This window comes from Thunnus maccoyii, chromosome 18 (assembly GCF_910596095.1).
Source record: "Thunnus maccoyii chromosome 18, fThuMac1.1, whole genome shotgun sequence".
NCBI lineage: Eukaryota > Metazoa > Chordata > Actinopteri > Scombriformes > Scombridae > Thunnus > Thunnus maccoyii.
Genome location: NC_056550.1, coordinates 12828346 through 12852425, shown reverse-complemented (window position 1 = coordinate 12852425; position 24080 = coordinate 12828346). Strand labels below are relative to the sequence as shown.

At 40.9% G+C, this 24080-nt stretch overlaps 1 protein-coding gene across 12 annotated transcripts in view; it reads right to left on the bottom strand.

Annotated features, from left to right (window-relative positions):
• Window positions 1-24080, bottom strand: part of cacna1ia (calcium voltage-gated channel subunit alpha1 Ia) — a 125501-nt gene that overhangs the window by 15948 nt on the left and 85473 nt on the right. For 10 of the 12 annotated variants that reach the window (XM_042392182.1, XM_042392183.1, XM_042392184.1 and 7 more), the window contains 10 exons: window positions 22505-22614; window positions 19704-19837; window positions 19152-19222; window positions 15417-15495; window positions 14036-14157; window positions 11985-12428; window positions 8225-8374; window positions 3948-4085; window positions 1109-1325; window positions 97-332 (listed from right to left, as the gene is read on the bottom strand). In XM_042392182.1, the coding sequence (XP_042248116.1) occupies window positions 97-332; window positions 1109-1325; window positions 3948-4085; window positions 8225-8374; window positions 11985-12428; window positions 14036-14157; window positions 15417-15495; window positions 19152-19222; window positions 19704-19837; window positions 22505-22614 (1701 nt within the window). The other 2 variants (XM_042392181.1, XM_042392187.1) reach the window with 2 other exon arrangements.

The following is a 24080-nucleotide window of genomic DNA, read 5'->3' as shown; positions in this document are numbered from 1 at the left end:
GTCCTCTCCTGCATCATCGTTAATATCAATCTAATGACTCAATAAAACCTCAATTATCTTTTTTGTTGTGCCCACTTCTAGTATCATCTAACCTACCTTTGTACAGAGCATCTTGCTATGGGCTCCCGGCGAGCGGAGCGAAGCCCAGGAGGCTGGGGAGGTCAGCCTGAGGCCCCTTGATAACCTCAGGCTCCTACTGCGGGGAGGTGCTGGGATGGCTGTTCCTGCAGGGTGGAAGAAGTCTGCAGGCAGATGGAAGAGAGGAGAGATGCCACTGGCACCTCCTTCTCCTTCTCTGTTTCTTTCCTTGTTGCTGCAGCTGGAAACGCCACCTTGAGAATGGAATACACTCATGGGAATACACCATTTCTATCAATCCATGTACTGTTTACACTTCTCTAGTGAATATCTTTTGCTTGAGGGGGATCTTTTTTCCATCTGAGTGATGTACAGTATGTTGATCCAGCTATACTGGAGGGGTATATTTATATATCTCTTTATATTTATCTTTAGCAATAACAACAGATAAATAGGCTATTATGGCAGCAGGCCAAGCACAAGACTTGTTGGTGGATGTCATGAGTGAATCCCAAACCCAGTCTACACAGAGACATTATACATTATTCAGGTAAGTGTGTGGATTTTTTTTTTATTTTAAAAAATGGGAAAGGTTTAATATATTCATTAAATAAATGAATTATGTGCTTAAAAATAGCCTTAACCTCTTATTTTTGCAAAGGGGCACAATTAAGTTTAGGATTAGCATTGTACATTGTAAAGTCATAATTCCATGCTGAGACGAAGGCTGATAGAAAGTAAGTGCAGAAAAATGCAGCAGGATTTACTGTGTCATTCGGTAAATCCTGTTTTAGTGAACATAATATACAGTATTTTTCTACAATATTTATGTTGGAAAGTTCTTACTCTTGTTTAATAAAACCATACCTTATCTTGTCCATGAACCACTTGATTTGGCATAAAATGTGAACCACAAGCCACTGCGAAAAATCCAATTAGAGTTGAACTTGTTTGCTGGTATAAGCATACATTTGAATCTATACTTCAGTCATACGTTCCTGTTAGTGCAGCAGATACACTTTGTACTCACCAGGGCTGCACTGAGGTGAGCACATATTTGGTTGGTTTGTTTGCATCTCCATCTCCTGTAGTGCTGTCTCCCTCTCAACACCATTGCTAAGGGCCCTGCACAGCTGGCCGAACCCCTGCACCTGGCTCTGCACTACGGTCTGAGTCTGGTGGATTCCTACACGACCTCCTCCACCTGCAGCTTCCTCGGAGCTGTGGGAGTCGCTGCTGCACCTTCCCTGGAAGAGAAAAGATGATCTGAGATTGAAGAGAAAGTCCTTTCCAATAAATCCCCAGGATATATTAATCAAGTGTGTGGATTTTTCCAAAACTTAATTCAAAAAAGGGAAAAGGGAAAGGTTGAATATATTAAATAAATAGATGAATTATGTGCTGAAAATAGCTTAAAATTTAGCCTTAACCTCTTATTTCTTCTGCAAAGGGACACAATTAAATTTATATTAGCATTGTATATTGTAAAGTGATAATTCCAGGTTGAGACCAAGGTTGATAGAAAGTGAGTACAGAAAAAAGCAGCCCTGCAGGCATCCTGCAGATATTAAACATGGCCTCTGACTCACATCATTCCTCAGGCTTTTCATTTCAGTGCTAGTGAAGGTGTGAGGACTGATTATGAGCCCGAAAGAGCCTGTTATTGTCATGTTAATGTTATGTATCGTAACAATAAATGTTTGGTTATAAATTTGGGAGTGTGCGTGATGGCTGCAACAGCTGGAAGCAGATTAAGGCAGGAGTTCAGCTTTGTAAGCTCCTACCTTGTACATTTTAATTACCATCATGTAGGGACTGCAGAATCATTTGTGCATGCTCGCGCACACTTGTGTGTGAGTGTGGGTACGCTTTTGTGCTTTCATTAGTGTATTGTCCCACTGAGTCATTCAGTCCTAGCCCCTGAACAGCCCCCATTCAAATAGCCAGCCACCCACACCCATACAAACCTCAAACAGCCTTGGCACACATGCTAAATGCCACTCTCACTCACACGCATACACAGACACAGACACACACCAAACAATGCTTGACAAATAAAATCCCTAACCTTAGATCCTTTCTCACCTTCCGTCTTCCCCTCTTTCTCTTTCTTTTTCCCATCCTCTAATGAGCAGAGGTTCACAGCCATGCTTGGTGATTGCAGGCTTATCTGGCTATCCAGAACCAAGGAGCATTACCCCATTACAGAGGAGGATATCTAGGAAGCATGGACGATAAGGGATGGAGATAGAGGGGCTAGAGGGAGGTGCAGAGAAGGTGTGCAATTACCAGAGGACTAACAGTGAGAAAGGAGAACCGCGAAAGATAAAGTCGAAAGGGGAAGAGGAGATGCAGGAGAGGGAGGCATGAGAGCCACACGGGATAGCAACTAGGGGGAGCCTGGTGGAGAGATTTATTCATGAGAAGGTCTGTGGTAGACTGAGACTGTGGATACTTCAAATACGAGATAGTTACTGCTGACACACAGAAAGAAAGAGATAAAGGCGTCTTTAGAACCTAAAGTTTATATCTGTATATCATAAGAGAGCCTATAGCATAGTATACCCATGAAAAAGATTTTATAATCATCTTTTGTTTTTTGTTTCCTGGAATGAATATAAAAAACCATCAGTGAGCCTCTGCCATTGTTTGTGTTTACCCTTTTGGGGAAGCAGGACAAACTGCCGGCACACTGTGTATGTCAAGTACAAAGTAGTGGCCAAACTAGAAGTTAATCACTTTGAATCTGTGGTGCTGTTGTGGTCACTGCATCATTTTCTTTCTCTAAAGCTGTTTTTTTGACAGGTAATTTATAATGGCATGGAGCAGGAGCTGCTCTGGTTTATAATTCTGTGTAAAGATGATAAGCAGGTAAAGCAGGTCCTCATTCCTCATCTCTCGGTCACACACACACACACACATACACATAAGCACTCAGAGTGCGACACTCAGTGTTAGTAGGTTTTCTGTTATAATTATTCACTGATGATCATTTTATTAGGATGTTTTCTGTGAGACCACTGCCACCCCTAGAGCCATGCTGGTGGCATGGCTCTAGGGGTGGCAGTCAACCACTTTGGTCCAGACAACTATCTGATGGATTACTATGAAAAATCGTGCATGATTCACTGACTTTTACTCTCACATCACCATGAGGTTTTGTGGTTCAGAATAAAATATATTGCTAAATATGAGATGGATTGCCATGAAATTTGCAACAGATATTCAATGTCCCCAGAGGATACATGGTAAACTTTACAGCTTACTACTGATCTTCTAGCTTTTATTCTAGTGCCACTAGGTTTGGTGCAGAAATTCATGGTTTGGTGATGTATTCTAATGACTTTGGTAATTCCTTGACTTTTTCTCTAGCGCCACCATGAGGTTAACTTTTTAGTTTAATGAAATATCTCGACAACTATCGGATGGATTGCTATGAAATTTGGTACAAGTGTTCATGGTACCCAAAGTATCAACTGTAATATCTTGCATGATTTTCTGACTTTTCATCAAACACCATCATCTGGTCAAAATACTTTAGTAAAACTCAAATTTCCATCAGCCTCAGCTGATTAAACCAACAACATATTAAACCAACAAGGTGAACCTGGTAAACTTTACACCTGCTAAACATTTATATGGTAGCATTATCATTGTGAGCATGTTAGTATTTACCTCAACTATAGCGTCACAGTGAAAATGTCAAGATTTTAATTTCAATAGACTGTCTTTCATTTTAGTTATCTTTGGGATGAGGAATACAGTATGTATGCACCTTTGTTCTCTTTTTCAAGGCCTTCAAGATTTTTTTTCTTTTTTTCAGAAGTGTAAATCTTAATTCCCCTTCCCACCTCACTCTGCACACCAACCTTGCCCTCTCGTGCCAGCAGCTGGTAGGCAGTATGTTCGTCCAGGCTGAGGTCATCTGGCAGGGCAGGGGATGAGGACTTGTCTGAGAGTTGCTCTGACTTCAGCGATGCCTGCTCAATCTCTGCCATCCTGATCTGCTGCAAGGAATTTACCTCAGTTATTCATGTCTCAGAAAGAAAGGGAATAGGAACAGCAACTGTTTTAAACTTCCTGGAATGCAGATAAATTAGTAGAACATGATCTCACTGGTGCTGCATGATTTATTCTATGGTTCACAACAACATCTTGGTGTACATAGATATTTATAAAGGATCAGCAACAAGATGATGCGCATGGTTTCTTTGTTTATACAGTATCTCTTATCCAATATGAGCCACACAAAATAGGTAAAACCCCCACAAAGCTTCGATATGCTTCACCAGATGTTGACAATTCAAAGTGGCCATAATGCCGAGGCACCTGTCTGTAAAGAGAGCAGGGTGAGAGATTTCAAGATGTAATGACCTTGCTTTGTCATCATCAAAATACTCCAAATCAACAGAGTGAGGCCTGTTAGCGATATATTAACATGTAACCATTGATGAGAAAGACAAATAGGTTCAAAGAGAGAGATTCATGACTGATATGCAGCAGTAAATTAGCGTTGCCGAGGCCCTCAAGGAGAGAGAGAGAGAGAGAGAGAGAGAGAGAGAAAGGTGGGATGAAGCGAGGAAAGGAAGCAATGCAGAAGCACAGCAAGGGAACTCATTAATTTAAAGGAACACTTTTTCAGTCTTATCTCCATATATCGGCAGTCACTAATGCTACTGTGTAACAATAGCATATCTGCAGACTGTGTCTCAGAGGTGGGTTGTATATAGCTTCAAAAAGGCCCCTGCAATTCATCGTTCGGTACATTTATCGGCATGTAATGGAAACTACAGCCTTCCTCTTCCTCTATTCTTGGCTATGGGACAATGAAAAAGGCACAATGGAATACAGCCACACAGTTGCTTCCAAGGTAACTGCAGAGATATTGAAGGTTTCACTAACAAAAGAGGGGACTAGAAGCAATTCAAAGTGTCCACCACAGCCTGAGATCGCTGAGGCAAGGCATCGCTTTATTCAGCGCCGCTGGGAAGCAATGAGTGTGACTGAGCAAGAAAATAAGCATGACTAATATCTCATGGCCACATTGCATGACTCATGGTATGCAATATCATTTATGCTAAACACAGGATGTTAACAATCCAAGTGCACCAGTAGTCATTTGGGCAGTCAGATGATAATTTTCCACAACACATACAAGTGCAAAGACAGGTTCAGCTCCTGCTCCTCCTTCATGCTGTCTACCACGGTAACTGAAGAGAGACATGTTCAAATCCCACACATAGGTACTTTAACTGACTTGTTAAGTATTTTTGCATGTTAATATTTGTGTCAGTTGCATCCAAGAAGCAATTTTTTCTTGCCTATTAAATGTGCAAGCACAGTATACAGCATCTACTGTACACAGCTCAGCAACTGTATAATTCTGCTACTTAATTCTCCTCTCAGACCTCTTGGAAGTATTTATTTGTTGGAGTATGCTGATGTATTACTACGCATCAGAGTCCATTCACATCATCACTGGTAGAGCTTTGCCCTGCGTAGCTTGCAGAACTATCCTTTCAAAGAAGCTTCCAAAACTCGCTTCCCATGATGGTGCCTTTCCAAAAATAGTGTCAGGAGAAATAATGTTGTGGAACGTACATATACCCTCGAGGAGTGCCTGTTTATGCTAGCAACTGAATGAATGGCAAAGGCCTTCACTGCTCCATTGAACTGTTCCCTGCAGACTCAACTGGAGTCAGTTTCAAGCTGTGGATGATCCCAACTCCTTATTAGGCAGATGAATATTCCTGCTGTCAGACACACTGCACCCAGGTGTCCCGCTGCTCCTTTGTGTCCCCTTTAACACAATAACATTGTACATAACTCTCAGCAATGACAGACTGTCTGAAAATGACACACACACACACACACACACACACACACACACACAAACACACACACACACACACAGTATACAGGTCTAATGGTTAAAGAACATGGGAAATTGAAGGAGGTCAGATCAGATACAATAAATCAGACATAGATAGAGGAATAGTTAGAAGACTGGAGGGACAGAGGGAAAGAGAGAGCGTGTAAAAGAGGGAGGAAAGATTGATGGTTTGACAGCATCTGCAGACAGGCAGAAAGCAGGACTGACAGGTGAGGAGGTGTAGAGCCCAGTTATTGCTTCTTCTGAGCTGACCCGCTGCACTTTGTCACTGTGATGAACAACACTGGCACAGGACAGTATGTTTGTGAGTGTGTGTTTTAAAGGTATACTATGCAGGATTTTCCTAAAAAAAACAAAACAAAAAAAAAACAATGTATAGACTCTCAATCGTCACTTAAGACCCACCAGAGGTGTGTGGCGGAGTATGTATCTACAGAGACTCTGCCCTCTGCCTGTATTTTCTTATTTTCGTATTATTTTGCTGTGTTTGGGATGTTTCTGGGCGTCAACCTTTAGGTAGCGGGTGTGTAGCCCCCAGCCAATAACAGCATGCAGGGGGTGAAGTCGGGACTCATGGCGTAGCGACCAGGTTACATCGCTGTCGCCGTCTCTCTCCTCTGCTCCGCTCTGCTCTCTGTCTCTGTGTTATGGATGTATAAAGAGCTGCAGGTCTGTGTGTCTGCTTGACCGAGGGCGGGACTGAGCTACACACACGCAGAGCAGAGAGGCCACAGCGGACAGGATGAAGCTCTGCATTCACACAAAATCCAGCAATGCGGCACCTTCCCGTAGGGTTGTGTGGAGATGTGGGTGTGTTTATTTGCACTTTAGGACGTGACCGCTGTAAACCAATCAGAAGATAACGTTTTATTTATCTGATTCACAGCTTTGTTCTTGCCAGCGCTGCTCGCTCTCTTCATTCAGTCTCTAGCTCGCTCGACCATTGCTTCTCTTTCTCTGCTCTCAGCTCACTCTGGTTGAGCCGGGGAGGAGGGACTGACTCTGAATGCTGTGTGTTTACAAACACCAACCGACAAATCCTGCAAATCCTGCATAGTATACCTTTAAGCACCTTTTATCTTGTGTACAAAATACCTCCAAATACAAGCACAAGTAAAGGAGAGTGTTGGTGCGTGCATGCATGCATATCAGGAGTAGCTGCATGTGTGTCTGCATGCAACGGGCCTCATTAATCCACATTTCTGCACATATGGAAAGTTGATATTATTTTGTGCTGCTACTGGGTTTAATTATGGGCTGAAATTCCCTATTAAACCGTAACATGGTAGCACATACAGCAGTTGACGTGCTTTATAAAGCAACGACACTTTCCATTCACACTACTTTGTGTGATGAATGAAGCCCTCTGTGTGTGTATATCCCTGAGCGTACGTGCAAATGCATGTTCCTGTTGCAAATCTTCATGCATGCAATCTGGTCCCAAACATAATGGTTGAGAGTGTGTGCGTGCCTTTGTGCTGAATGTGTGTGTCCTGCAAATGAGCATGTGTGTGTGTATGTGTGTGTGTTTGTGTGTGAGTTTTACTATTTACTGTTTTCTGCAAAGTAATAACTGACTAGCGGTCACTCACTTATTTAAAAATGTAAAAAATGTATTGCAGTACTACAAAGCTGACGAAAAATGTGTATAAACACATACATGATTCATGGGCAGAGCCATTGGTAAGAGGCACTGACCACAGCAAATAAACTATGAATTTTTTAAATGCATTATGGATACTCTGCAATTAGTTTACATTTCAGTCTGGCTGTCGTATGGTTGACTGAACGTGCTGCTCTCTCTGACTCACTGAACGCAGCTGTCAACACAGAGAGCTACAGCAACAGTGATCAAGGAGGACCGCAGATTCACCTGTGGCTCTCTTCAAGAGAAAGTAAAATATTTTTACAAAAAAATCACGAGATTTGTTGCCAGGCAATTTATTTTTAAAATAATGTTGCTGAAAGGGTCATAGAAGTGGCCAAATCTAAGGTACACGGTCACTAAATTGATCAATACTAGTGTAATACTCTGTGTGATTAATAGGAGGGGAGATTCTAGGGTGTTTGATATGTATGTTTAACCAAAAATGGATGCCTGTGCTTCTCTTTCTTTTGTAAATTTAAACCACAAGGATGAATTTAATATCTGGGATTACTAAAGGTCCCTCACTGTGTGTGTGTGTGTGTGTGTGTGTGTGTGTGTGTGTGAGTGTGTACTGCATGTGTGCTCATGTGTGTTCAGGGTGGTACCTCTTGTGGGTGGCCCTTGCAGTCTTTGCAGATAGGTGGAGGAGAGGAGTAGTGGTGGAAGACAGAACCGGAGAGGTTGTCGATCATCAGCATCTCCCCCTCTAACGTATCCTTGATCAGGAGAGAGACGCTGTCCAACCACTGGCTCTCCTGGAACACATACACACACATACACACACGGACACATACACACGGGACGCAGGCCGGCAGACCAGTATTGCACGCAGGCGCAAACATGTGCACATGCCGACATGCGAGGACAAAGAACACGCAGGGAAATGCATACATCATCGTAAGGGTTATAAAAATGCCCGTGTGGACACGCAGGTAGGCTTTAACACTTTATGGACTTACACACAAATGCGCGCACTCACACACATTTATATTTCACATTATGTAAGCCTTAGTTCCTAAAATTCTAAAAAAATTTTTTAAAAAAGTATCTTCAGCACTTTCTCTGTGTCAGAGATCAAGAACACATAAACCAGAACAAATCCCCCTCTCAAACTTTGTTGTCTTTCAGACCTAAACACTCTTCTTTTTCAGAAAAAGGGTCCACAATAACATGACTCCAAACTCTCATTAGCCAAGTCACACATAATTTTACTATCAAAGCCTTGAGCACTGAGAGCGGTGCAATTACATTTGATATATCTGCTCAATTAGGCTGTTCAATACCTTGTTGAAACAATTTAAGATTTAAGCGTTTGCTTTGTGATCTGGGTATTATTAGGTTTAAAGCAATTTAGACTAAATCAGTCCAGGGTCTTTTTGCAACTTAAATGATCCCTCCTTGCTTGAATCTCATCTGCCAGATTGGTTTTTCCCAGAAACTAATCTGGCAGAAAAAGGAAATTACTGACAGAAAAAGGAAACTACTTTAAAAACAATTTCTGTGTTTCTTGGCAGGGCACTGTATTTCACAATGAATTGAATGTATTGTGCCTGTAGCACATTCATAACAGCCAAAATAACTGTATTACATCAGCAGATGTATCCCAAAAGATACTGTGAAACAAGGTCACTCCTCTTCAATCCCCACACAAGTCTATTTCCATAACACATTTCTACAACACCGCTTATAGGTCTATACTTAGATGTGTTATGCAAACACACATTTCTGACTCATACTGTTATATTACAATCAATCGTGGCTCATGTTTTGAAAATGAGGGAGTTACGAATTCAAAAGACAGGTTACTGTACTCCCGGCACTATGAATATACCCAAATCATACTGCTTTATGAAACATGGAAGTTTGTTGCAGTGCCACATTTTGGCACAAAGACAAACTGGCAGCACGGCTGACTCTTCCATATCCAGCTCTTTTAATACATGCATGTATAAAAAAAAAAAACACACACACACTCTTTCTCTCTTTTCTCTCCCACACACTCTCACAGACAGTCCCAAGATAGTCAATTCTGTGTAGGTGGAGAGCTTGATATAAAAAATAATGTTTGATTGACTGTGGTGGCCTATGCGCTGGCCTCCATTAATAACTGTATTAGTGGACAACAATAGGGCCCGTCTACAGGGAATGGAAGTTGAGAGAGAGAGGAGAGAGCTAAAATTAATTACTGCCTCTATCTGACTGTCACTGGCTCAGCTATTATCTCTCCTCTCTTTTTCCCTTACTCTCTCTCCCGCTGTGTGTGTGTGTCCACTTCCTACAGAGTCTCCTTTAGAGCCTGTGCAATATATTACTGTTTCACCATACAGTCAAAAACGACGAGCGTAATATGGCAGCATAAAATGTCACAATATTTAGGTGTGTACATTTCCTCATTTGAGCCTTTTGCCCACACACACACACTCAAACTCTGGCTATAAATTGCATCCGTCTGCCAGATCCCTTATTGCATCACTTGAGAGACAGAGAATGAGAGGAAGATCAAGATAGAGAGAGCGAAAGAGAGAGGGGGAGGATGCTGCCAGTGTGTTCTCCCTGGTCTGCGTTAAGTTCCTCTGTCAGCCAACACTGAGCTAAAAATGGCTCTATGTGGCCAAGTTTAGCTCCGCAAAGGTGAAACTCCTTACGGCAGCCGATGAGTCATCTTTATGTGTATTTCCGCGTCGATATCTCAGACTTTTATTAACAATTTCATAATGAAAGCTTGTGTCTACTGCTGTCAGGCTTGTGAGTAAAAAACGAGAGACCATCTACTCACACACACAGATGTAGGCTGTGAAATTATCATTTCAGAAATGTAACCTGCGCACGTCCGTCTGCATACTTGTGTAGTCTCATGTGAGTACTGAAAGGATAATAAAATTTAAATGAAAAAAAGCTTAATTGAGAAAGAGATTAAACTGCGCATCTCTCCTCCCTGACAACATCAGTTGCTATGACTACAGTGTAGGATAAAAACATAGTTCCAAAAGGTAAGATGAAACTATATATGGCCTAGCCCTGACTTTCACCTGCCTAACATCACTTTAGTAGTTTAGTTTCATTTTGTAAAGTGCCTTTAATTCCATCCCAATGTGTTTTCCTTCAAATTAAACAGTTTCTTAACACAATTCCTCTTTCTCTCTTTCCTTTTTATCCTTCTGTTCTTTTTCTACCCTCTATTCCTCTAAATTTTTAACCATCCTTGCTCTCCCTTCCCTCTCACAAAAACTGCAAAAGAAAAGGAAGTTCAAACGGATTTCACAAAGAGATTGGTAAAATGACTGAGCGTAATCATGCATTATGGCTGCCAGTCAATTTCACACACACAAAAAAAGAAATAAAGCAATGACTCTCTACTCTCTTCCATGTCAGCACCATTCAAATACTATGCAGAAAATCACTGCCATATTGTTTACCTCTTTTGTATTCTTCCAGCTTGTGCATCAAATATGTAATTTTCTCTGCAGGAACTAATGCAGTGATACTGTGTTAAGAGAAGCAAACTCACAGGCAGCCAGAAACACAGAAAAGAATACTTAGAATACTTAAGTAGGGATGTCTCTATTCTGTTTTTTTTTTTTTTTTTTACCCCATATCCCGATCATTATTATTTAGCATTTTCTCATACTGGAATTTAGATTTTCCCACTTAATACAGCTGCAGTGTGCCATGAAACCTAATGTAGGTCTGTATAAAAAGTATTAAAGCAACCATTGAAGCAAAAAGATATGTTTGACAGCTGAATTGCTCTGCATCACGCTTCCCATTATTTCATACCATGTTGTATAGCGCCCTGTAGTGTTTTGAATAATGTCCTTTGAGAGAGGAGCGTCACTGTGGACACTGCCGGAAGGTTTTGATAGGATTGTGAACAAAATACTTAAGTTCAAATGCGGTTTCCAACCGACAGCATGCGCCAGGAAATTGAAGCCGAAATACAAGCAAAGCAAACATGTATTTATTTATCTATTCATTCATTATTTATCGAATCACTCGCTGGCACACGCTGTCGTTTTATTAACAGAAACTGCTGCTGTTGATGTCGCTCTGTGGTTTACTCGTCCATTAAGCGCTGCATTAGACAATGGTTCCAATGTTTTAAAGAAAAACAATTCATATATAACTTTCTATAGGATCAGAAAAGGATCTGAATGAAGATGTTTGAATATAATGATAAAGTATCCTGATCAGCCCCAATCTGCAGATTGTCTCGAGACATCCGTACTTAAAAGCAGACAAACACGAACGCACACACGCGCACCCACCCACACACACTCGCCCATAAACACACAAAATTGGCCTTTCACTCTATCAGCAAACAAACATGCGAATACACACCGCACACACAGAAATATACACACTCACTTGTGCTGGTGAGTACAGGGTCTGGGAATTGTACGCTCCAGGGTGCGCGGTGGCTTCTGTGTGTCGCATCCTCCTCACTCTTTCTCCCCTCTCTCCTCTTACGCCTCCTCTTTCCTTTCCCCCCGCTGCGCATCCGGGTCCCGATGCAGCTGCCACTAGTCCTTTCTCACCCCCCCCACCCCCGCAGCTGGGGGCGCCCATGCAACAGAGGGTGCCCTGGGCCAGCTCCAGCTCAATTTCTGCATCCATCTCCGCCTCCTCTGCGGCCTCCTTGTTGGAGTCGTCCAGGTGCTTCATCAGCACGGCCACCACCACGTTGATGAGCACGAACTGGGCGGTGAGCACGAAGGAGACAAAGTACATGGGCGAGATAAACTGAAGGCTTGGATTGCAGGCGTAGTCCACATCTGTGCCATGGTCTGGTGGGCACTCCCGCAATGTGTCCTGGTGTTATGAAGGCAGAAGACGAGGACAGAGGTAGGGACAGGGGTGGTGAGGAAGAGAGGAGGTGGGGTCAGTTGAAGAGAAAGAACAGATGAGATAATAGTTTTTGTATGAATCTTCATGAAGATACAGGAATAATAATAATCTTCATATATTTTTAATCCAATACAGCAGCCGTGCAACAAATACTATGTTTGTGAAGTTTGTAACATTCAGTTTTTGAGTGAGAGTCAGTAAGGGAGGTAATTTATGAGGCTGTGGTTTCATATTGTTTTTGCACTGAACTGCAAATTATTGTGAGAAACATAAGGCCTACATAATTGTTTAACATTTTACTTTGCTTAAACATCGATAGAAAAACCCATAATTTCACTTAATTTAATAGTGGCAAATATGCAGAGCAGAAGACAGAATATCAACCAACAATGCTGTGAGCACAGCCACACCGCCGCTGTATTAAAATACATATTTGCATAAACAATTATTAAGAACATTTTAGTTGATAATAAATCTTGCTCATGTTAACAAGACTCTTTGTATTCTTGACATCTTGTATAATCATCACACACTTAATTGTTTTTGCTTCTATGCGAAACAACAAGAGGCTTTTTTCTTCTTCTTCTAGAACATTATTCTAGTGGTTTTCCACTCTGGTTAACATGATTACAGTGGAGTTGAGTCAGAGCAGAACCAAAGTGACAAGTATTTTCTGGAGGAAGTACACATATCTCACCCAGGCTGTGACCACACATAACAATTTTAGCCCTCTAAGCTGAAGCTGGTCGTTTCTGTCTAATCTGGCATGACATTTACACACTGTGCTCCTTCACACAACATCTCCCATTTCTGCTGCCACTCCCTCTCCATCTTATTTCTTAATACATTTGTGTTCTTTTCTCTTCCAAATCTCTATTTTCTCACCCCTCGTCTTATTACAGTTTGCTGGTTCGTCCTTTTATCCCCACTGTTCCTCTCCCTCATTATTTCCTCTCTTCCCTGTCGCCACCGCATGACTAATAACCACTCTGCCTTGCTTCTTACTTAAACCAATGCAGATCTACCTCCTTTCATAGCCCAGGTAGTAATTTTACAGCTGCAATGACAGAGATTTACACTGAGAGGTAGCATCTGTGGACCGCTGGCTTACTTCATGGACCACCACTGTCCGCACTGCCTGCATCCAGTGTGTGTTTAATGGCCCACGCCCAACACGCTCCAGCGTAATCTCTATTCCCCTTGCAGCCTAGGTGTGCGGAGGAGTGGTGATAGCTGTATGTGGTAGTAGATGTGTGTTCAGGGAGAATTGGTGTTGTGTGTGTGTGTGTGTGCAATGAAGCACAGTCACTCCCCTGACCATCAGTGAGGAAATCTGTACCCCCGCTGCTGAGCAAGCACATTTCCTGAGTGAGTATCATTAGAGTGGAAGATAGGATGGATGAAAGAAATAGAGGAAGAGTTTATCTCTCTAAGACCACCTTTTCCTAAAGGCAAAGGCTATGTACACTGTGTGTTAGCAAATTAAAATGGGGTTGAAACCCTCTAAATACATTACATCTGGCACAGTAGATCTCCTATTGAAGCAATGAGTATCCTGTAGATGAATGTACCTTCATAATGCCATTCCAGTTGTCGCCCGTGGAGACTTGAAACAACGTAAGGAAGGCCATGCCAAAGTTCTCAAAAGTAGCGTGACGACTCATACCCTCACATGGGTAGTCTTCATTGCATACTGAGGATGAAAGTAAGTTGGGTGAATGGAGGGAGAGAGGAAGGCGCGGGTCCCGGATGAGGAAAGAGGTAAAAAGATCACGAGAAAGAAGAAAAATGAGAAAGGATGCAGGGATAACGAAAGAAGAAGAGAAAATAAATATTGATGTAAAAGAGAGAGAAAGCATTAACATGTTACTTACTTATTCAGCACTCAGCACTTGTCAAGACATTGCTCTCAAATACAGCAGCAAGCATGCACCGTTACTGTTGCTAAGCTGCCTGGATGACTGTCCAAACAAGACAACTCAGTGTGGGCACAGTCTGTTACCAAATCAGTAGCAATGTGACCAAACACTCTATTTGTCTTTGAGCTTATATCCCAAGATAATCTTTGGAATGGCCTCAAGAAAGCGACGCTTGCGTTTGCCACTAATCCTTTTCTCCTGCACAAAAGGAAATGTGACAGTTTGGAAGATAGATCTTCCAACTTCAATGTGGATATTTTAGGACAGTGCTTATGTATGAGAACATTGGAGAGTGGGTCTGACTGCAGGAGAGAGAGAACTGATGAAAAGGAATAAAGGACAGAGAGAAAATAAGGAGATTTTCTTAAAACAGTTAATACAAGTCCTTGTGCTTTTTATGTGCACTATAATGCCTGCACAGAAACTCTGAGTGATGATGTTTGGACAATATGCTCTTCCATATATGCGGTAATGTTGATTAATCCAACTATTGGAGGAGCTTATTTACATTACCACATACAGTATATAAAGGTACATATTTAGTTCCATACCAGAAATAGAATACACAGTTTCTCAAAAATGTTTGCATCTAGATCAAAGAGTGACCGATCCACTGTCGAAGAAAAGTCTTTCCAAAACTCAAAGTCCTTGAATTAACTTAGATACTCCTCCACAGCTTATTCCCACTTGAGAGTCCACAGAAAGCTGAAGTTATGGCTTAAATATCCATTTAGCCATTTCACAATAAATGATAAATATCTCATCTTTAGTGCTACTGGTGTCAGTGTCAGTCCTCACTTGTAAGAATCATATATCACAGCCTTGGTCCTCTTGAGTATTGAGACTCTAAATTACCAACAAATATGGAATGTTGATTCTCTTTTAGGTTCAATTTGTACCTTAATGACACCAAATTCTGTTTTATGAATTGCTAAAAATCCTTTCTATTTAAGAACTCAGGTAGAGAAAAGAAAATGAAGTTTTACATGATATAATCTTTGTAGCATCACAATTGGCTGTTATGTGAACTCACCAAGTTCTCCAAAAAGCTCTACTCCTAAGGCGGCGTAGATGAAAAACAGTAGCATAAAGAGCAGGCCCAGGTTACCCACCTGCAACACACACACACATAAAGGAAAACCTCTTACAATGCACATGTCGTAAAGCATTTGACAGCATTCTAGCATCTGCAATGACAAAGTACTCTCTAAACAGGATTGTGGCTAGGTTTTGTGCTCCGGCTTTGTTATAGACTCAATACTAATGCACAACACCTGTTTTGTTTAAGTGAACAGGATAAAAATCTTTAAACATTATTCCAGTTTGCAACTAACAATTGATTTACTGATTAATCATTTATCCTATAAAAAATCCACAAAATTGTGAAAAATGCCCAACACAAGTTCTCAGAGCCCAAGGTGATGTGTGAAATGTCTGGTTTTGTCGGACCAACAGTCCAAAACCTATGATTATTTGACTTAAAATGATATAAAACACAAAAAAGCAGTAAATACTCAAATTTTAGGAGCTAAAACCATCAAATATTTGCCACTAGGACTTGAAATTGTTCCTTGCATGCTGCTTCCCCATGCTTAGTTCTGCAAACCATGGCACAACTTCCTCTGAGACTCTGAGCCCCTGATGCTGTTGTGAATTTTTGAGTTTGGGGTTTTGAGAGTTGGCTCGGTTCCACCACAAAACTGCCTTCATTTACCACAATTTAACGGTGACGATGATGTTGCATGGTAAACGCTCAGGGCTAAATATAATCCCATTACAGGGACACAAACCCAGTCTACTATTCACTGTCTTTAACACTGTGTTAATAACACGGCTCCACTGGGAATGAGAAAATGCACTGACAAATGGCTGCTATAATTACACTACGTATTATAAATCACTCCACCTGCTTTTCATGCGAAAGACACTTGAAATTTGCTGTTTACTTTGCAGAGTTCAGATATAGTGCATCAACATTATGACAATGACAGAGCTTGTTATAAAAAGATTACACATGAACTGCTATGCAAAAAAAGTTTACTCCCAGAAGAAAGATCAAAGTGAAAAGGAGAGTTTCTATAATAATGCTTTGTTTGGAGTGAAAGCTCTTGATAAATAGGAGCCAAGTCAAACAATTGTGATTGTATTGAGTTTAGGTTGCATTAAATTGACTACAATGAGATTTCAAACCAATACAATTTCCAGGAAAGAAAAAACACAGTAGGTAGAACTATATTTATTAGAACTACCTGTCTTCTCTCCTCCTTCAAAATCTACAACAGTGATATTGATTGGTGTAATCAGCAAGAACTCGGTAAGAAATCGTCATTATTTGCATTTTCATGCTGGCAAATATCAGAGTCAGAAAGAAGATTAAAATAACTGGGCTTGCTAATAAATGAGACTGGTTAGTCAATCCTACACTTAGAGAGCTGCAAAGAAAAGAAAAAATATATCTGCACTCATTTAACACCATGGGAATGAATATCAGTTTGTACTTTCGATGGAGACAAATATGCCCCATTACATGCAGCACAGTGAGTCCCTTTGGACTAAAAGTAATGGAGGTAATTGCTGTACAACCTTTCATTTGGAGTGCTGTAATAATTCTAGATGTGACTGTTGGGGGGCTTGCCTCAAGTATATCTATGTTAGAGCTATCCTGCCTTGAGTGCTTAACAATCTGTGCTTCATAATGGCCTGGATTTTTGTGGAGTTCAGGATAAGGATAAATGCACTTTTGAGAAAGATGATTTAAGGAGGGACTTCATAGTGTAATCTACGCAAATGTACAGTATATTACAGTAGCTTACTCTGTACTAGATGAACATGAGCTTTACACTTAGTTTAAACTAATTTTTACACAAATATTCAAAGATTCTGTTCTCCCCTTTATTATTCTAATATTTTAATTTGAAAAGAAGGACAAACACTAACATCATATTCATTTTTAAAGCTAATTACAAACTACTCTATTTCACAGGGGGCTGCTCTGATGCCTTCCTAAAGCAAAAATGGCAGTCCATGTGGTGTCCACATCTGCCGCGGGCTATTCAGGACCGCTCTCAGCCATTCCCAGGGAAGAGATACAACAACTGGCTCGACTTTAGTGCCAACATGATAAAGGCTATTAGTGTTAATGAATGGTGTGTTGCAGCCATTTTGCATCAGTTGGGGAGGAGATGATAATGGTGGATGCTGGTGTGTAAAATGACTTTGTCTAACTGTGTCTTTGTAAAGACAAGTCATGAAAATGCATTTCTCTTAACATGTCAATAAGCTGTTAAGCTTACTTACCCATTAAGTGCAAGTGCAAGTCCCTCATTACATCTCCATGTCCTGTCATTGCCCATTAAATCTATAAACTGCCTGCGAACTTGTGAAGAATTCAAATCATGTTTTATCTTATAAATTATTAATCCAGCAGACATCTGTCCCTGTGTGCCATGATGGCATTATTCATACACCTTGCCCTCTTATACCAATATCAGTGTATTTGCCTGTTCCTTTGTTCAGCTGTATCCTGAAACCTTTGTTGAAATGTCAATACTATCCTCAATACCCTATGTGATGTAATAAAGAAACGTTGGCAGCCTGCCATTTCATTTTCACGGTGAAATATAGCGTAATATCACCTCAGGTTAAATCTCTCACCAGGTATAACGCTTTCATTCTCACTCTTTCAGTATCTCAGTATGCACACACACCCATACACACAAAGAGACCTCCTGGAACTGTTTAATTAGCCCTAGTTTTAATTACCTCCCCTTGCGCCCTTGGGATGGAGCAAAGGGCTCAATGTTAATGAGAGGGGGATCAATAGAAAAGAAAGACAAGGAATCTGTTCTTCCTCACCTCTGCCTGCCCTCCTTTCACCACAACACCTGTTTCCCTCTGTTTGCTTCATCTTACTTTTTGATGGTCAAATGGGTCAGTCTGTGAATGTGTGTGTGCGTGCCTACATGTTAACAAATGCACCTAACCTGTCTGTCTAGACAACTGTCTTTCTTAACGTTTGCACAGGTAATGTAAATAGTTCAAACTAACACGCAGAGGGAAACATCAGTGTGTGGTCAATAGGACTTTGGGCAAAGGTTATTGATTCAGTAAACATTGGGACACTGATGAAGAGCTGGCATGACGCAACATAACATCAATAACATATCGGCTAGACAGCATAATTTAAAAATGACAAATATTATATATAAATAACATAACTTAACATTTGTTCTGTTGTCTCCTCTTTTGTTTCAAATTTATAAGATAAGCAATAATGATACTACTTCCATTCAGTAAGAATAGTGAGCAAGGTGAGGGAGGTGAACTTTGAGTGCACTGGAATGATTTGGACACAAGAAATTATCTGATTTTGTGGACACTTCACCACCAAATGAACTGCAGACTGGTTTAAGAAGCCCCCACTGTTTCTAGCACACTGTGGTCTCAGTGGGAAGCTAGGTACTCTCCATGGTGCTGAAAGTGCTGAAAGTGAAAACAAGACAAAGTGTGTGTGTGTGTGTGTGTGTGTGTGTGTGTGTGTGTGTGTGTGTGTGTGTGTGTGTGTGTGTGTGTGCTAGTCTCCCAGTCTGTGCCATAAATGAGTCATCTATTAGAGTTGCCTACAGGCCGACAGAAAAAGTAAAGGGGGTGTGTTTTGGGGGGGGGGGGGGGGACCCTGGCTATTGACTGAGACTGGTCAACCCTCTCTCTCTGGGAGTGTGGAATTTGTGTCTGTGAGGAAAAAAAGAGGAAGAGACAGTGTGTGTACCTGAGGCAGGGCTTGGACCACCGTATCCAACAGGGCTCTCATTCCTGTTGCCATCTTCAGCAGCTTCAGAACTGTGTGAGTGTGTTTGTGTGTGTGAGAGTGAGTGAGAGAGAGAGAGAGAGAGAGAGAGAAAGCGAGAGAAAAAGAGAGTTTTTAAGTGTGGGCATTTAGGAGGAAATCCCTCAGGTTCAATTACAGACTAAATGGGAAACATTAAACTTTGGAAAGGTCAGTCCTTAATTTATACCTCTTGTAACACACAGAGACACACCCATTGAACAGACACACATGCAAACTCATACATGCATGTACATGTACACATCACAATGTATTAGGGTATTAAGACATTAGCTGCTATGCTACAACTAAATGGCTAATAAAAGTTGTTAACAATTTCAACAGTTATTGCATATTTTAACACTCCAGTTAAACTGAATCAATATTCTATTTTACTCAAAGGATTTACAGGAAGTGAGGTTGGCACAGTACTCGGAGTATATGTGTGTATTTTTGTGTGTGTGTGTGTATTTCACACACGTGTAGCATGCGTACCTCGTGCTATCCTCAGTACTCTCATGATCCTGATGATTGTGGGGTTGATGGGCAGAGCGGAACTGATCTCAATCTCCTCCAGGGTGATGCCCATCACTGATAGAAGCACAATGGCCAGGTCCAACTGGTTCCACCTGGCACAAGCAAACACAAAACACACTCAGGTAACAGAGAAAGGTGCACAAAGGAATTGTACCACACATGCAAACACAAAGCAAATTTAAAAAAAAGGCACAAATATACTGGCAGGTATGCAGGCAAACATCTTAGTAAGTTATAAACTTGTGCGTTAAGTTGCCTCTTCAGTCGTACACTAGACCAGCAGATAGGGCTGCCTGAAATGTTCTGAGCTTTACTATATGAGGATGGTATAAAGTAAAGTCTGTTTGCTATAGCGCCCCAGCCCAAAATGTCCTTAATAAATCCACCATGTGTGGCAAAATGCTTGTTTCTTTGTAAAGCTTGAGGACAGATGGAAGACAGATGTTGTCAGATCAGATAAATATGGTGGGGAATCAATGACTTTAAAGCCACCATAATCATTGTGACATCTGACTTGAGGGCAAGCATTTCGTCCAGATGAAACTACACTACTTGTGTGAGTTTCCTGGGATGTTTATCCTTAATCGCCTCATGTAATTGATTCAGGAAGTTTTATAGTAATCATTTATCTTCTGATCTTTTGGATATCAAATACACATCTCTACAAATCCCAGATAACAGACACCATCGGGTTTACATCTGGTTAACAAGTCTCAACCTTAGTTAGAAGGGATGAGAGTTGTTGTTTTTGTTGTTGTCGCAATGACTGACCAGTTTATGGCCAGCAAGACCCAGTTTTTTCAGGATTATTGCCAAAGTCTCATTTAAAAATGCCAATGCCGACAGTGTATTAACCTGCTTCCTGTCATTCACGATCACGTGTTTTCCTCTATTGTTACAGTACAGCACAGGACCTGCCTGACTGTGGGGCTATTTTTTTTTCCATTTTTGTTTTCTCTAGATTATGCCGCTCACCTTTTCACAGTGGCGAACGAAGGTGCACCATCCTCGGTTGCAGTCCTTTTAGACAGAGGACGGCACCTTCCTTTGTTCGTATTTATAAAATCAGTTACCTTTATTACTAACACATATCAAAATCATAGAAACAATGCACCTGTTACTCATCAAAAGGCTGAACACACACACACACTCACACACATACATACGTATATATCTGCAAACTTACAGTACCTGCTGCTCTGTTAGTGGCATATGTGGCAGTGTGTTTGTGTGTTACCTGCTACTCCATTGACCCAGTTCTAAAGCTGGCCTGAGAGTCACCCTGGCCTATAAATCACACTATGCACAATGACTGCTCACGGCTGTTGCTGACACTACATAAAAAGAGACAAATTGCCAGCTGATAACCGTGTGATAAATTCTCTCTATATCCGCCCACCTCTTTCTCATTTCATCACTCATTTGTCCCCTTCCTTTTTTTGTCTTTGATCAGACTCCAGACTCCCCTCCTATATATTATCTGTCTCTTCCCCATCTCTCTCTCTCTATCCCTCCCCCTTGCCACCTTATCTCTTGCACCCTTTTCCTCTTCACTAACTAAAATAGGCCAATGACATTAAACTACCATCAGTGTAATATAAGCTCCCAAATCTGTTGCTGCCTTTAATTAGTCACCACATATCCCTGAAAAGAATAAGACATCTTTCTCATCACTGTTGGGTGAGTGACAATTCAATTAGTGTAGGCTCTGAGTGAATGAATGTGGAAGTGAACAGACCAGTGCTAAGGTGTGTTTCCCACAGAGGTCAAACAAAGTCAGTGGGAGATCTGGAAAGTGCAGTAGTATCACATGAGAAGGAGAACTAATAGACAATTTAATTAAGCAGAATGATGGTGTAGTTTCATTGTTTGTTTGTTTGTTTATTTCTTGTTTTTTTACTAATTACATCCCTTAAAATATTTCATATTGGCATCATGGAATAACTTGATGGATGTGATTTGAAGGTGGCCAAATGCAGCTAATTACTATACCATACTATATACGTTATTACTTCTTTTGCTGTAATAATGACATTTCTGTTTCTATTGACAGTAGGTTGTCTTTAACAGAGCTGATGATGTGTGATAATTGTCATGACATCCATATTTTCAACACAGTATGGGTTAGTCAGCTTAATTACAAAATGCATCATAGCCAGCTCACATATTTCAACATGTTTCATAATCCTCTATATCGTCAAAGCTGTTATTCCTCTATTCCATTTATAATGATCAAAGCAAAAGGCGGATTTGTGCAGCCATTACACTTTGAACTAAATAACTGTTTATTGTAGCACTATTTATATTATATGTTAATTCAAGAGATTATGGCAAGTGCCTAGAGCCATGATAGTTGCTTTAATGTTTCATTTTTTACACATCAAATATGTGATAAGTGACTTAGCTGAATAGACAAAAAACAGAGTGATGTTGTAATTTTTTGTGACATGAAACCTCTTTTTTGAAATACAAAGCTGATTTTTCAGAATCTAATCCAAAAGATGCTTGAGTTTTCAGGCTAATTGACTGACAATCATCATGCTGCTACCCTTCAGGTACAGTGCAGTCTTCCTCTAGACAGCAGATTAACTAATCCCACAGTGGATGTCTCAGTTTTGCAGTGATACTAAGCTGTTTTGTCTAAGAATTATACACATGTGCTACAAGTGTCAGCCCACAGATACACTTAGATGCAGACAGAGAGTGACACACTCACGCAATCACACTACCAACACACAAGGTATAAACACACACTGCACCTGTCTTTGAAGAAGCGGCGGAAGCCGAAGGCGATGAGTTTGAGTATTGCTTCCAGCACAAAAGTGGAGGTGAAGAAATAGTTGCAGTACTTCAGGGCGAGATCCAGCGACTGGAAAAAGAGAGAGTTAAGAGGCATGTCTGTGTGTGTGTGTGTGTGTGTGTGTGTGCGTGTGTGTGTGCACGTGCGGTGGAGTAGGGTGGGGTGGAGTATCAGCGGCATCAGCAGGGAGAAACTGTAGAACTGGAATTATTCCCATTGTTTGCAGAGTAAAATCAAGCATGCTAGAGGCAAAAACAGAACATTCTTCATTCATAGCACCACAAACACTCACACACTATGTCCCTTAACAAACACACATTTTTAAGCAAAACTGTATTTACAGAGTATTTACATATTCCAGAGCATGCTTTATTTGTCTTGAACATCCAATCCAGCTTCTCATTACTGCAGAGATTGGCAATTATTTTTGCTTGCTGTTTTCTCCTTTTATGAATAAAGCTGTAAAATATGTGCTTCTAACAAGTGGGAGGCTGTCAAATGTCAGGTCCAAAAGCTGACAAATACAGCCGAGACCCATATCTGATGCTCGGTCAGTTTGAGAAAGCTTGCCCCATTTTAAAGGTCAAACAGGCATCTTATCTCAAGAAAAATCACTTTTCTCTCCCTCACAAAAATGCTACCAGGCTTTTGAACCACCATTTATCACACATGAATGGACAGATACATGTACTGTACAGCTAATACCACTCGGACAGCAACTATGGCATTTAATTAGTCTCAAAACCTGCGCTCATATAAAACAGGCATGTGCACGTGATACGAGTGCACAGAACAGTATCCACGAGCGGAAAAGGGAGGGAGCATTTCTGCTCCACGTGAACAAAGGCAGTCCCACAAGCACAGGGCTGTGATGAGCGCTCACTAAACCCTACCTCTGTGCCCGCAACTGCTCAACACTTGCAAGTTGACTTTTGAGACTTTGGAGGGGGGGATGGAATAGACAGGGGCTGATGTCTTTTGTTGTTTAATGGCATTTGTCAAACAACTTTTAGGTGCATTACAGCCAGCTTCTGGATTGGAGTGTGGATCAGAATGCTTACTATACTATTCCATTAAATTAGCCCATTAATTCCTTTGTTTTCTAAAAATCTGAAAATAGCCCTGTACGCTTATATCACTTGAACTTCTCTGCAACATTTCTCTAATACCAAGTGTCATGTGATTCCTTTGGAGGGTAATTTTAAGTGTTTGTCCACCGTTTCATGTAGTCTGCAATGTTCACATCTATCTGTAGCACACTTTTGATTATGTTTAATGTACTCTTCAGACAGGTGTGACCGAACCTCATACTTGATATAATGTCCTCCTCCTTTCTATTTTTATTACTTCCTCTCATTTCTCCTGCTTTTCTTGGAATACTTTAATAGTATTGGCCCTTATTTCCTCTATCCCACTCCTCCTGCCATTTCTTTTTCATTTCTGGTTTTATTATACTTTTAACCTCAGCCTTACTTTATTTTATGACCATGCTTATTTCTCTTTTTCTTGCTCCTTTTGCATAGTCTATTTATCTG